Source organism: Heliangelus exortis, chromosome 2 (genome assembly GCF_036169615.1).
Source record: "Heliangelus exortis chromosome 2, bHelExo1.hap1, whole genome shotgun sequence".
NCBI lineage: Eukaryota > Metazoa > Chordata > Aves > Apodiformes > Trochilidae > Heliangelus > Heliangelus exortis.
Genome location: NC_092423.1, coordinates 124,598,195 through 124,612,726, shown reverse-complemented (window position 1 = coordinate 124,612,726; position 14,532 = coordinate 124,598,195). Strand labels below are relative to the sequence as shown.

General features: G+C 37.4%; 1 protein-coding gene across 3 annotated transcripts in view; it reads right to left on the bottom strand.

Moving 5' to 3' along the window:
* The window catches only part of WWP1 (WW domain containing E3 ubiquitin protein ligase 1), a 61,598-nt gene that overhangs the window by 24,323 nt on the left and 22,743 nt on the right, over positions 1-14,532 (bottom strand). Inside the window, exons 2-8 of one of the 3 annotated variants that reach the window (XM_071737881.1) lie at positions 13,373-13,589; positions 12,887-12,977; positions 7,989-8,127; positions 5,568-5,692; positions 2,764-2,901; positions 2,599-2,665; positions 381-562 (exon numbers count right to left, since the gene is read on the bottom strand). In XM_071737881.1, the coding sequence (XP_071593982.1) occupies positions 381-562; positions 2,599-2,665; positions 2,764-2,901; positions 5,568-5,692; positions 7,989-8,127; positions 12,887-12,956 (721 nt within the window). In that variant the 5' untranslated portion in view covers positions 12,957-12,977; positions 13,373-13,589. The remainder of the gene's footprint in view (positions 1-380; positions 563-2,598; positions 2,666-2,763; positions 2,902-5,567; positions 5,693-7,988; positions 8,128-12,886; positions 12,978-13,372; positions 13,590-14,532) is intronic. The other 2 variants (XM_071737879.1, XM_071737882.1) reach the window with 2 other exon arrangements.

Below are 14,532 nucleotides of genomic sequence, written 5' to 3'. Positions count from 1 at the left end.
TGACAGCACTAAAACTCAGGTTTACCTATCTGGGAAAAGAAACTTTTAGTTACTCGAATTATGAAAGAAATCTGATTCTTCCTTCAGAAAATCAGTAGAATGGGACAAAGAAACTGAAGTTCTGGATGCTTTACATCTTTCTTCAGAAAAGAGAACTGATGGCTAAGTATGAAAGTCAGTACATTTGAGAATGGATCTACTACAGAAAAACTTGAAAATGTGGACAGGCAAGATTATAAACTGAAGCCTAGAAACATCCTTTCAGTATTTTTCAAATTTAACCAAAAAAATGTAGAGAAAAAGTGGTTCACCTTTAGTTACATTTCAATCAGATAAAAAACCCTTTGTTGAACATGTTCTCATAAATCTCCCATTCTTACCAGTGCTGTTGACAGGCTGAGGTGCAAGTGGATTTGGTACTGGTGAATTTTTGGGTCTGTCTGCAACGTGAGAAGGAGATGATGTGCTGTCTCCATTAACAGCTTCTATACAGAATGTATTCTGCACTACAGAGTTGGAAGGTACTTGATTGTCTATCCCATTAGAAATGTCACAAGCAGATCTTGGTAAAAATAAAAGATTGTTTTAGGTTACTACAAAGACAAAGTAAATTCACAACACTTTATAACAGCATTTACAGCCTACTTAACAGTCAAGTACAAGACCAAAACGATTAAGGAACAAAAGGCAATTTTTTATTATTTTATACTTGAAACTGGTAAAATTTTCCTTATCCACTTCATATTTCAGTTGTAATGACATTTTAGAATTGAGTGGAGCAGACTGATGCACCTGTCACATCTTCGCAAACTGCCCTGGGAACCATTCCAAAGTGCAACTACAAGCAGGAAAACTTTTTCTCTCATTAAGCAAGGGGAACAATTGGTTTTGTTTGTCATATATCCAAAAATTATTCTAGTCACAATATAAGAAAGCAACAAAACTCTCCTTCAGTAAGAGGAAAACAAGATGAGCTTCTTTATGCATATGCAGGATGTGTCACTGTGAGGACTGATATATACAGGCAATTTTGTGTTTATAAGGCCACATGGAAATAAACGTAGTGTAAGGTCTTATGAATGGAAAGTCTTGTTCAATCACTGTTTTTATTTAAATCTCTCCCAAAATGTTCAAAGCCACCCACCAGAGAAGCATATTGTGCCAACTCCCCACCTTCTCAAGGAGTAGTGGCTAGAAACTCAAGAGTTAAACAGATGACCAAAAACGTGAGAACTGTTACAAGCCGTCCTTGCAGACTAAGAAAGGAAGAAGCAGAATTTCCATGCTACCTTACCCAGCTCCAAAGGAGTAGTAGAAACAGAGAATTAAAGTATTATCCCTTTTCAATTCTAGATTACAAACCCAATTCACTTCCTAAAGGCATGCACAGAAGCTACCTTGAAACTTTTCTTCATCAGTTAATTTTAAAACTGTGAATCAAAATTGCTGGCTAGTTGTGTGGAAAACTGCTGTAATCAAAATCTCAGCATCAAGAACAGGATCACAGTAAAAGCCACACATCCAGCAACAATACTGGAATGAGAACCAATGATTGCTACTACCAATGGTATGCTGATGTGCTTCAAATCCCTTCCAATAGTCCCAAACCTTTCTGAAAAAAATAAGGAGAAAGCAACTTTTTATCCTCACTCCCTCATACTGGGCACTGATGTGGGAACAGAGAGAAACCTCCACATATTCACGAAAAGAATCAAGTCAAGTATGCAAGGACAAATGTTCCCCCGACACTCAAATGCATAGCAACCCTATGCTTTTTTCACTCCTTTGAGTGTCAAAAACTTGAAACTGAACGGGGTTCACTGCAAGGTAACCAAGCAGGCCAGTAACATATAATTTTTATGATGTTGACCTATGTGACTCACTAGTGGTCAGGGACAAAGGATCTACTCCTACTTCTCTCTAGGCTCTCCTTGTGCTGGTATAAAGATTGAGAATCCAAAAAAAAAAAAGTGCTAAATCGATCCCAAAGCCCTTCTCCTGCCACTTCAGTTTGAAGCAAGCAACCCCTTTGCCTTAGCATGCTGAATACTGCTTCCTGAACTCAGTACAAATCTCTTAAACAACTTCCTGATTACAAACTTAAAAAGGAACTGGGTAAGGGGGAAGTAATTTATTCTTTTTTTTCTTCTTCCTTCCTTGGTATGTTGTAACAAGGTGGTGGACGTGAATAGAAATAGTTCTCTAACAGAAGAACCTGAGCAAAATAAGTTCAAAAAAGTCCATGAAACCACTGCTCTCCCAGCCTCTGCTGCTGCATTTAGGAGACTTCCGGTCAGTTGAATTTTTATGCTCAGAGAGCTACACACCCAAGAAGCAACTATGAAGTAGTGGAGAGCAGACTCTACCAGCAGAGAAATTACAGAATTGTAAATTTAATTCTTCTCAAGCTAAATTATGTAATTATCATACAAGCAATGTTTCTAAAATCTATGGTAATATAATTAAGGGCCTGGCAGTTAAAATCCATTCCCTTCAAAATAATTAAGAAAGAAAACAAATTCAAATGACCCAAACATTTCAACTGATAAATTTGCCAGTATACCTCATCTAATATAAAACACAAAAATTATTTCCAACCTGGATGTACTTCTTGCCGAAGCGTCTCTGCTTTCATGCACAGCCTCACCATTCTGCTGAACTTCTACTGAACAGTAAAAAACAAACCCAACAGAAATAGTCTATTATTATCTATTTGGAATTTTAATGAAAATGTTACAATTTTATTTAATTATTTTAACTTACTGTTTGCTGATGAACTGAGATTTGTAAGAGATTCTTGTTCAACTACCAAACCATCTAGCACAACTGTCAGTTCACCTGTTTGCACCATGCCACTCTTGTTTTCCAAAGAGAGTTTCAACTGTTCTTTCACCTTCTCCACTAAAAATGGAGTTGGGGTGGATAGAGGAAGAGAAGGAGAGAAGGTATAAAGCAGAGATTAAATTCTAAACAACCTTAGAAGAAAATTTCTACATAAAACCAGCACAAATGTATTTAATTGTAGAAAAACTGAACATGAAAGCTATTCAGACAATTCAAACCAACATAGCTATTACTAAGGAGGTGGGCAGCAGCACAGTTTATTGTAAAAACAAACTGGCTGTTTACATAGCATATTTTATAGGCATGCTATAGGATCCATGTGGTTTCAGTTCTTTGTTGTTAATGATTTCCCAGGTTTGCTGTTTCCACTAAGACCTTTTGAAATTATGCACTACTTATATAATATGAAAAGCCTTAAGGTCAAGCAACTTCTGACCTACACATCCAAGTGTTGCCAGTGACTGGGAACCATGTTCATTTCTTGTATCACCTTCCAAAACTAAATTTTAAGAGACCACTGGAAACATCACTTTGAGGAAAGAGTAAATGCAAACACTGCATAGAGTCCTCCCTCATTTAAAATTATTTTTAGTAAATTCTTAAAAGCCTTTTCATAGATACAAACTCCCAAGGATTAAACAGTAACAGACAGGATGCCTCAATTAACTAGTTTCACCAATATAAATTTTGAGATAATTGAGATATACAAAAAAATGTGTACGTGGTGTGGGAAAATAATTTAACATGACTGATAAGCAACACACATATTTGTATGTGTGTTACATAGGCATACATAATCCAGAGGTAAAACATGCTGGGTATGCTGCATCATTCTCTCTAAAACAATTATTACTAGTACAGCTGTTATAGCTATATGTCATAAATCTAAACACAGTCAGATAGGATTCACGTTAATAAGGTTAAAATGGTTAAGGCCTTTTGGTATTAGCAGTCTCAGAATAAAATATTCATTTTCCAATATATATTTCCCTCCATATGATAGCATTCCAAGCTAAAGTTAAAGCCCACTGTGTAGTTCTGTGAATTAAGCTGACATTTCCTTATTTTTTTTTCATTCTCAACACGTAACACATATGAGCAGTAAGCATGTGAAGATGGAGGGCTACCATAAACTATCACCAGATCCCCCCAAGCTGTGCCTTTAAAGAGCAGGTTCAGCACTGTAGCTGTTACTAACAGACATCCACTGCTATATTACAATGGATTTCAAAGTACTTTAAATTGCTGGAGCAAGCACAAAGCTCCCAAATCTACAGAATTAATGATATAGCAGTCTGCATTTTGGAAAATAGTACTACTTGAAATGAAAAAAGAAACTAGCCTATGACTGCCTTGTTAGGTTAACATATTTATAAATCCTCATTTCTGCAAAGGGCGACTGGTTTAGCTTTTGTTATTTTAATAGATCATCTCCCCCAAATCAGATCAACAGTTGGCTGTCGTCCAACTGAGATGGCAAGAAAGCTGTGAGGGGTGTGGGCAGCAATTCAACACTGGTGGTGTTCAGCAAGAGAAAGTAACAGCACCAATTCTAAAATTCCTGCATTTAGAGAACTTCCCCTTCACATCTTCTTCAGGAAAGAGTGTTTCAGGTGCTCTGTTTTAGATTAGCTACAAATAAGCAAACAACTGGAGGGTACCAATCAACTACTCTACCACCAAATTATTGGATAATCCAGTTTGTGTCAAACTGCTGAGTTGCCCAAATCAGAAACACTGCACAGAAATTACTTCTGCAATGTACACATGTTCCAGTCAACCACGCCCTCAATGAACTTGCCTAAAAGTTCATTAGAAACCTGCATCCTCTACATCTACAGTAATAAAATTATAATCCATCTTATTAGAAATAGTTAAAATATTAACTATTCTTGCCATCATTATTACAACCAGTTCTGATAAAAAAGCAGCATTTTTTATGCTTAACTATGGAATCTTGACTTTGGATTCTGTTTCATTTTTTTGTAAGAATCAGAAAAATGAGGCTTGTTTTCAGTTCTCCTTTCCCCACACCTCCCTAAACAAAGGTCTCAGGTTTGTATATCTAGCTTGTGAGACAGGTTTAGCTGGAATTCTACTGCCACTCTGGGGTGGAATTTAAAGTGTGGATTCACCATCTTCGTGTACTAATGAAAAAAAATTTCAAAGCAAATTAGATCAAAAAGACCTATTTTATTTCTAATAAAGACAATTAAAATTAGAAGTTACATAGAACACTACAATCTCTAATGTACTGAAGGAAGTTCTCAACTGATTCATTTATCAGTGGTTCCTACTGCTCTCTGTGCAGCTAAACTATGAGGGGAAAATTTAGCCTATTAGTGATTCCAGAGAAGGAAAACATGAAAGAATTAAACAGATGGCTTTTCTGAAAGTTTAGACTCATTTTTTTTAATGAAGTCTAAAACAGATCTTCTAGCAAATTAGTTATTATTCTGCCATAAAACATTGTACTTAATCACTTCTGGTTTTACTTAATCTATAGTAACTCATACTCTAACGTTTATTTCAAAATTATTATATCCCATTGTTACATTTAAATTGCTCTTGATAGCACAGACATCTCTAGAAGAGACAAGTAAAGACACCAACTGAAAGACAGTTGCAATTACATGTATAGTTAGTAGTCTGGTTGGCTGGTTGATATATAGATTAGTAATAATAATTCTACTTCACTCAAAATATCCTTCATGATAACTTACATTTTCTATTGTGTATTTCCAAAGCTTGTCTCAAGTCTACAGTGGCTCTTCCTAATAAAGCATCTGCTTTTAAAGTGTGATGGCTCCACACTCTAAATTCCAGCGTAGTCTGTGGAGTCACATTCCTGCATATAAAATACATTTTTTTAAAAATATATATACAGATTTTAAAGTAGTTGTTCTTGTTATTAGGAGTATTTGAATGTAATTCACTATCTCACATTTAATGTATTTCTCGACACTAAGTAACTGAAATAAGTTTTTTTCTGCAAGGGGATACTTTTAACTAGGAACTGCAAACATGGTATTTGTACTTAAGATCAAACTTAAAAGTGCATTACTATAATAGCATAAGGAATTTGAAGAGTATCACAATAACCTCCACTAAGCTCAAGTCTCAGTTACAGAAAATATCTTTATTAATGAAAGATGGATTTTCCTTATTCCTCACTATTCCATAATTCTCAACTAACAGCTCAGACTTCTAAATGTGAAGAAAAAGGTGGTAAGCATGTTTGTCACTATTAAAAAAAAAAAAACTAAACAATTTTTAAAAAGGAAAAAGCAACGAATAATCTACTTGCAAGCGGGAAGAATCCATTTAATGATGTCACCTTTCCATGAAAGTGTTGAGAAAACATTATTTGTGAAGTTACAAATATTTATAGAAAACCATAACACATACTCACAGAAATCAGAGGGGAAAAAAAATCAAATGATGAAGCTACAGTAAAAACTGGAGGAAAGCAGAAAGATAAAGGACCCAATTACAGTAATACTGTGATAACCTTTGGCAGTGATCTCTCCCCTACTCAAGATGGAAAATGAGAAGCTACACTATGTTCTGGAGAGTAAGTTCTGTAATACAGGGTCTAGTATGCCAACAGCTCCTGGCTGTGAAAAGTGGAGTAGAATCACTACACTGCAAAAAGTCAAAGGCCACGTATCTATCAGTGCTGGATACAGAAAGCAGCAGTAATGAAAATAATACTTGAAATCTTTGCCCTCCTCAAGAAGCTAGCTTTGTAGTTCCTCGAATATGCTGGACACTGTGGATCATTCTTCCTGAAACCCATGAGCAAAATGGATGTTTTCATTTTGAATAGATTGCCTTCTAATGAAGTCTTACTAAAAGGTTAGCTGAACAAAGAAAAGGGAAAAAGAAATTAAACACCTAAACATAGAGAATATATTGGTGGTGCTCATGCAGATCCCATAGAGGTGAGGGGAATTCAGCAAATTAAAGAGTTCACTTATCCCCAAATAATCTGATAGTCTGGACAACTGAAACAATTATACCATTCCAATAGGAGAGGGGGGGGGGGGGAATTGGGCAGTATAACATATATTATATATAATAAGGGTTAAGATCCTAAGTAATTCTGATGATATAATGAGTCTGTTTGGCTGCACTATGCATGCCAAATTACCTCATTTCTACCAGCTCACCAAATCCTGCCAAATCAAACTTGCCTCCTCAACAGAACCTATGGTCTCTGTGAACATACTGATAGCCCTGTACTTGTGCTAGTTCTAACTCCTGGAAAACACTGTCAGGTCCAAGACTGTATTGTTCACTTTTGCAGCACTGCAAAGGGCTAATAAAATCTACTAAATCTGAAACAGTGAAAAATGGGGCACAGGAATACCCTACTTGCTTCAGCTCTGGTTCCCAAGAAAACAATTCCCTAAAGATAGTTATCTCATACCACTCCTTACTCTCCAGCACTGCAGTTAAGGAACCTGGCGTGGTTCCTACTACTAACAAAGCTGGCTATGGCAAAAACAGAGGTCAGATGTTGTAAAATGTACTGGCCCATGCCCAAAGCCACCTGATAGTAGCTATGCCTGTTTCCAGACCCAAATCCAAAACAGTATAATCTTGCTTGTATAATAATACCTTCTAGCTAATTGCAGAGTGCAACATTGCCAGTTCTTCAAAGAGTCCTGTCCAGGTATACCTACATCTGTAGCACAGTTAAACCAAATTAAATCACAAGGAGATTAAAGTGGTCAAATATGAGGATAAGCAGGAAGGTCACTTTGCAGTAAAAAGGTTTTGTTTATGAATACCTTCATCAGGAAATATAAAGGGAAAAGCAACCCTTCTCACAACTGCTACTTATCCAGCTGAGATTTCTTCTCTTTTAAGGTTGAGAATGACATGGTTACAATTAGTAGCACCTTCCAGAATCTTAAACTTGAAGTGCAACTGTATGCAAGCAACACTGTAAAAAAATATTCTCAAAACATTTGAAGAATTAGGAAAAAATTTAATTTGAGATAACTGTCATCTTATGTCTGCATTTAGTCACTGACAGCCAGAGAAAACTATATTAAGGAAGCCAAGCTTAGTAAATATTTGCCTTCAATGTCTGCCTATTAAATAGTATTAAACAACAACAAAAAAAATCTACTTACACTGTCAGCTGTTCATCCCATTTTGGATTTGAAGAACTACTTGATTTTGCTGTTTTCTTAATTTCTCCATCTGCAGTTAATTCTGTGTAGAAAGTTGTTCCAAACCAATTCTTTTTCCGCTTCAGTTTGGCACTAGAAACTAATAAAATACATTACTTTATCTATAACAGCATGCTTTGCTGAAAAACAGAAAATATACTGCCCACATAATTTATGAAAAACAGCATGGCCATGTTACTTCTCACCTTTTCTACCCCTACCCCTTTTCTACCCCATAAAGAGGTCAATGCTAAAATGGTAGCTTTTCTTTTCAAAAGCTACTTTGTCAGATAGTTGAAACCAAGCGTAACATATTCTCTTCACCATGTACTGGCAAAATGGTTGGAGAGACAGCACAATTATTTTAGGGATGAACATGAGCAATCAATCACATGAGTTCTTTTGTTTATTTTCTCACTCTTCCTCCTACCCTTCCCTTAATTGAAAAATATCTGATACAGAACGAGTAATTATCAGGCAGATTATTTCTTTTTTTTTTGTTTTGTTTTTTTTTTTGTTTTTTTTTGTTTTTTCTTAATTATACATAGTTATGGAAGTATATGAAATTCAAGCCTATTTCAAAATGTCCCTGTATAGCAAAGCCAATATACAGTTTCTTTTCCTTGTCTGTATTATCTGTGTGGTTAACCTGTGGTTTACCAGTTCATTAAAAGTAAGAAATCAACTCTCAAATTTCCCCTACTTAAACGGGTTTCCAAATGAACTTAAAAGTTGCAGCTAAATATTCAAAAACTAAGAAACAATAAATGACCAAGAAGCCATTTTTACCTCTGAACTACTGGTGAGGTCCTCAGTGCCCTAAACATAGATCTGCTCTCCCAGCTGAGAAAAACACTATAAAAACCAACAGCAGCCTTACTGTGAATTCTACTTCAGGCAGATGTTGCCTTCAGAAGACCACAGTGATGGACTCACAGCTGTACCTACCTATTGGCTATGACTTCGCTCTTTTTCTTCTCATATTTAAGTGTGATCCTCTTTTCATTCACTTCCAAACTAAAGCAAAGCTGAGCATTTTCAGCCATTAGGAGATAATACTTCCCTTGCTAGTTCAAAAATAACAAAACTGTCTGAAAGGAAGACAAAAAAGCCACAACAGAAATACCTGTCCCGTGTTTCTGGATTGCAGTATTCTTAGACGTATGTTACTTAAAAGCTACTGGGATGCAACCATCCAAGATTCTACAGGAATTTGCCACAGATTTCTACTTAATTTCAACTAAAAAGTGCACACTTAGCTGCTTCAAATATGAAAATTTCACCCTAAGTCATGCATCACATAACATAAAAGGGAACTGCAGCCTTGGTAATGATGGAAGATTCAATGTAGAAGACTAAAAACATAATTAGGTCATATGTTCTCATCTGAAATCATGTATTTTTAAGCTTTGACAACCACTATTTCTTGCACACTTTTTCCTTCATATTTTGTTTTCTAAAAGCAACTGATGTATTTCTTAAAATGTGGTATTTAGTCATAGTATTCAAGCTTCCTTTGAGTTTCCTCTCCTTTCATCTGGTTAGGTTTTACATTATTTTTTCAGTTAAGTTTTCAGTCCCCAAACATGAAAAGAAAACTATTACCATTTTTTGGTTAGAGTTCTTTAAAAAAAATTAGGAGTACGTAACAAATACTAACAAGATTTCAATGAGAAGACAAGACACTATAAAAACCAACAGAAGCCTAACTTTAATTTAGTGTCAATAACAAGATGAGATACCTCACCAAGTACATTTGAAAAAATACTGATGGCAAAACTCGTAACATGCTGTATTTGTCCAAACTCATACAAGCCACCACTCCATATGAATATCCTTTGTCTACACAATCAGTATATTCTACTTGCTGCCTTTATATAAGTGCTTAGTAAGTATAATTCTTGAAATATAATATATATTCTCAACTCTACAGCAGCATAAGCTAATCTAACAACCACCATAAGTCAGCAATACTACAGATTCCCACTGCTCCATCTCCCACTTCTTGTATTGCCACTGGTGTTCCTCTAATCTTGCAATAAAGTCTGGGTAGAGAGATGAACCTTCAGTAATCTAATGCTAAATACCATAGAGATTTCGTCCCATTTTGATCCTTGAACCAGTTCTCTTAAATCAAGAGAAGCTCCAGTGACAGGAAAATATAAGACTAGTTACATATGGAGCAGTACAGTACAGGATATCAAAGCAATCATTTCTGCATACTCAGATCTGAAGTTACAGGTAATTTGTATAACTCAGTCTGCTACAGCTGTATATATATTGAATCCACAGTTGGCTCCATCTATGCTATTAGTTACTGCCAGCTTGGGTGATTCATCATGTTATCAAGTTATCTTCACACAAGGTTAATCACTTTAAGGTTACTCTCTTATCTAACTTGATAAAATATCCATTTTGGGGACTCTACAGCAATGTATTTTTCTCAGATAACCTGGCCACCTTGGGAGCACCCAGCATTTTTCTTGAGATGCGGCTTTTTTTAAGACATAGTATCTTAATCATGTTGGGGTTTTTTTCCAAATTTTGTTCAAAAAAAGCTTTAAGATATTCCTGGTTATACATTCATTCTTATTTCAGGATTTCCACATTCCTCAGGATCCCTGGAAAGTTCAAGTTATTTATCAGTGGTAAAATACATACATACATGGTGGATCAGGAACTGGTTGAAAGGAAGGAGTCAGAGAGTTATAGTCAATGGGGCAGAATCTGATTGGAGGTGTGTGACTAGTGGAGTCCCTCAGGGGTCAGTACTGGGACCGGTGTTGTTCAATATATTCATCAACGACTTGGATGAGGGTATAGAATGTACCCTCAGCAAGTTTGCTGATGACACTAAGCTGGGAGGAGTGGCTGACACACCAGAAGGCTGTGCTGCCATTCAGAGAGACTTAGACAGGCTGGAGAGTTGGGCAGGGAGAAACATGATGAAATTCAACAAGGGGAAGTGTAGAGTTTTGCATTTGGGGAAGAACAACACGATGTCCCAGTATAGGTTGGGGGCTGACCTGCTGGAGAGCAGTGTAGGTGAAAGAGACCTGGGGGTCCTGGTAGACAAGAAGATGACCATGAGCCAGCAATGTGCCCTTGTGGCCAAGAAGGCCAATGGCATCCTGGGGTGCATTAGAAAGGGTGTGGTTAGTAGGTCAAGAGAGGTTCTCCTCCCCCTCTATTCTGCATTGGTGAGGCCGTACCTGGAGTATTGTGTCCAGTTCTGGGCCCCTCAGTTCAAGAAGGACAGGGAAGTGCTTGAAAGAGTCCAGCGCAGAGCTACTAAGATGATTAAGGGAGTGGAACATCTCCCTTATGAGGAAAGGCTGAGGGAGCTGGGTCTCTTTAGTTTGGAGAAAAGGAGACTGAGAGGTGACCCCATCAATGTTTTCAAATATGTAAGGGGTGAGTGTCAGGGAGATGGAGTTAGGCTTTTCTCAGTGGTGACCAGTGATAGGACAAGGGGTAATGGGTGTAAATTGGAGCATAGGAGGTTCAAGTTGAATATCAGAAAAAATTTTTTTACTGTAAGGGTGACGGAGCCCTGGAACAGGCTGCCCAGGGGGGTTGTGGAGTCTCCTTCACTGGAGACATTCAAAACCCGCCTGGACATGTTCCTATGCGATGTACTCTAGGGGGCCCTGCTCTGGCAGGGGGGGTTGGACTAGATGATCTTTCGAGGTCCCTTCCAACCCCTAGGATTCTATGATTCTGTGTATATTTATTTAAGCACAATATCCAACTACTTGCTGGTAACATTTTCACTTTTGACTACTGTAACACTGTCATAACCAGCTATCAAGCTTATTTGCCTAGATGTATTTTGCTTATCTTTGGACCACAATAAGCCTTTGTTCTGCTCTGCTATCCCACAAAAGGAGTGGCTAAGACAGACACTGAATGTCACATCCCTGACAAGTTCTTATAAATACGTAGCAAAATGCGTAACCTAATCGGCCTGTTCAACACCTATTGATAAAAATGCCCCAAACACAATCAGAAATTTCCAGAACTGCTTGTAGCCTACTCTGCTTCCCTTCCAGCAGACACTGGGATGACCTGAACTATGAGAACCAGAACAGCAAAAGGACAAAGGTAAACAAGTAACAATATGGAACACAGTACATTCCCACTGGATAAAAGGAAAAGCAGTGATGTGGTTAATCACCAGGATAGCTTGCCCATATGTAAAGTTGTCCAACCTACAGCCTTTGAGATACTGAAAATTCAACTGGACAATACTCTGAGAAACCTGATCCAGCTTCAAAGGTAGCCCTGCCTTCAACAGAAGAATAGACTATGTCTCCAAAGGACCCTTCCAACCTGAATTATTCCATATGGCTGTGTAATCCAACCTGCTTCCCTGAGGATAACACAATACCTACATTATTTGCAAAAGATTTTTAAGTGATATGTAATCAAAGACTAATATTTTCAATCTGCCAGAAGATTTTGTGATCTCCCATTCATCCCAGTCTTCACTGTAACACTGCACACTTTGCTTTTCAGGCTAGGGGTCACTACAGCCACCCATCTCTGTTGTAGAATTTCCGTAATATCTGTTTCTTATACAGAATTTGTGCCATTAATTATTTGTTCCCAAGCAAAATTCCTACCATTTATCCCTACTGCTGTACTGAATCTCTTTTTTCCTAGTTTGAAGATATCATTAAACCCTTTCATCCAACTCACTGTATATTTTCTCCCTCACTTCATCTCCAAATATACTCATCCTCTTAACTGTAACATTCAAATTATTAATTACACTGATCCATTTTTTACACTCATTTCAAAGATTGCTTTTTTAGTATAAGTATGTAAAAATCACCATGCTATAAGTCACTACTTGCCTGTTACTTGCATCTGTAATCTTCCATTATGGTTGTTACTTGTATCAGATCTTGGTGAGGCTGTGGCCATGTCAGAGGTTTAGGTTTTAGCCTAAAAAAAAAAAAAAAAAATAGCACACAGCTTCTTAAAAGTTAGTTACATGTTAGTCACAACTAATAAATAAAATGCTCAACTAGTCAGCAAGTTACCAAATATTACATAAATATAGAAGAACACATTACTCTGTAACACCAGCTAAAAATAAAAATTGCTTTGGAAATTTGTCCAGCAACTTCAAATGAACAAAACAACTGAAATGTTTACATGCTTGAAAATCATGTACCCAGAATGAGACTTGAGCAGTAACACAAGTGATTCAGACAAAGAACATTTGAATTCTATCCCTAGATTTGCAACCAGCTTTCTATACCATTGTTATCCACCCACAAATCACTTCCCTCATTTATTGAGACAGTAAGCACTTTACAAAGACCATTCCACCTTACCTTTTGGTGTCTAAAACTGTGTGACACTGATCCTAGCTGGGGCACTCCCTGAATCAGGGGAGGTTTAGGTTAGATATCAGGAAAAGGTTTTACACCCAGAGGGCAGCTGAGCAGTGGAACAGGTTCCCCAGGGAAGTAGTCACAGCACCAAGCCTGCCTGAGTTCAAGAAGCTTTTGGATGACACTCTGAGGCACATGGTGTGATCCTGGGGGTGCCCTACACAGGGACAGGGGATGGACTTGATCATTGGCATATCCTATGATTCTATGATACCTCACAAATTCTAAGTAACACAAACCATCTGACATATGGAACAAGTGAGGATGCTGTGTCAATACGTAAATTATATAGAGTTTAGTTTCTTTCATATTTTTCAGATTAAAATACAAGTCCTCGTATTTTCTTTCTGCACCCCACTGGATGATCTTGCATACCCAACATTGGAAGCCACTGATATGGAAGACATCAAAGAAGCAACATATGCAATTAATTCTGGGCCAAGTACACTCAAAATTCTTCACAAGAAACCAAGATCTGCAATCCAGTTCTAACCATACATTCAAAAAATTAGGTTAGCCATACTTTTGCAACAGACAAATTATTTTCACTGGGTTTTCTTCCTCCTGCTGTTCAACCTGCATTAGATCTAAAATGCTAGGACTGGAGTTATTTGTTGTTTTATTTGGTCCACTGGTTGGGCTTTGTGAGGTTTTTTTACCTCTAATCCTACCACGCACAAAGTAAAATAAAGAAATAAACTGAGTCGAAGTCCTCAGGTAGATAGTTCATTGCCTAATCTAGTCAGACTTCAGGTTTCAGGTGTTGATTTATCTGCAAGGTGTACTACCTGCCCTAACCTGAGTTTCTGGCTCTGCTGGCTTCTAAGCTGCTCACTGCATTTGGCAAACACACATTTGCCAACCTCCTGCTAAGACAGAAGTCAGAATTCATTACACTCAGCTTTCCATCTTTCACCTTGAAAGATGACCATCATGGCTAGGAAAAATTACGACAGTGCCAGGGAGATCCCAACAGAGGATGGAGATGAAACAAAGTTAGGCTTGTGCTTGGCTGAGGGGCTGCATGTTTCTGCAAGAACAACATGACTGCAGTCCACATCAACAGTACCCAGATGTTCTGTTTCTGTCCCTGTGAAGCC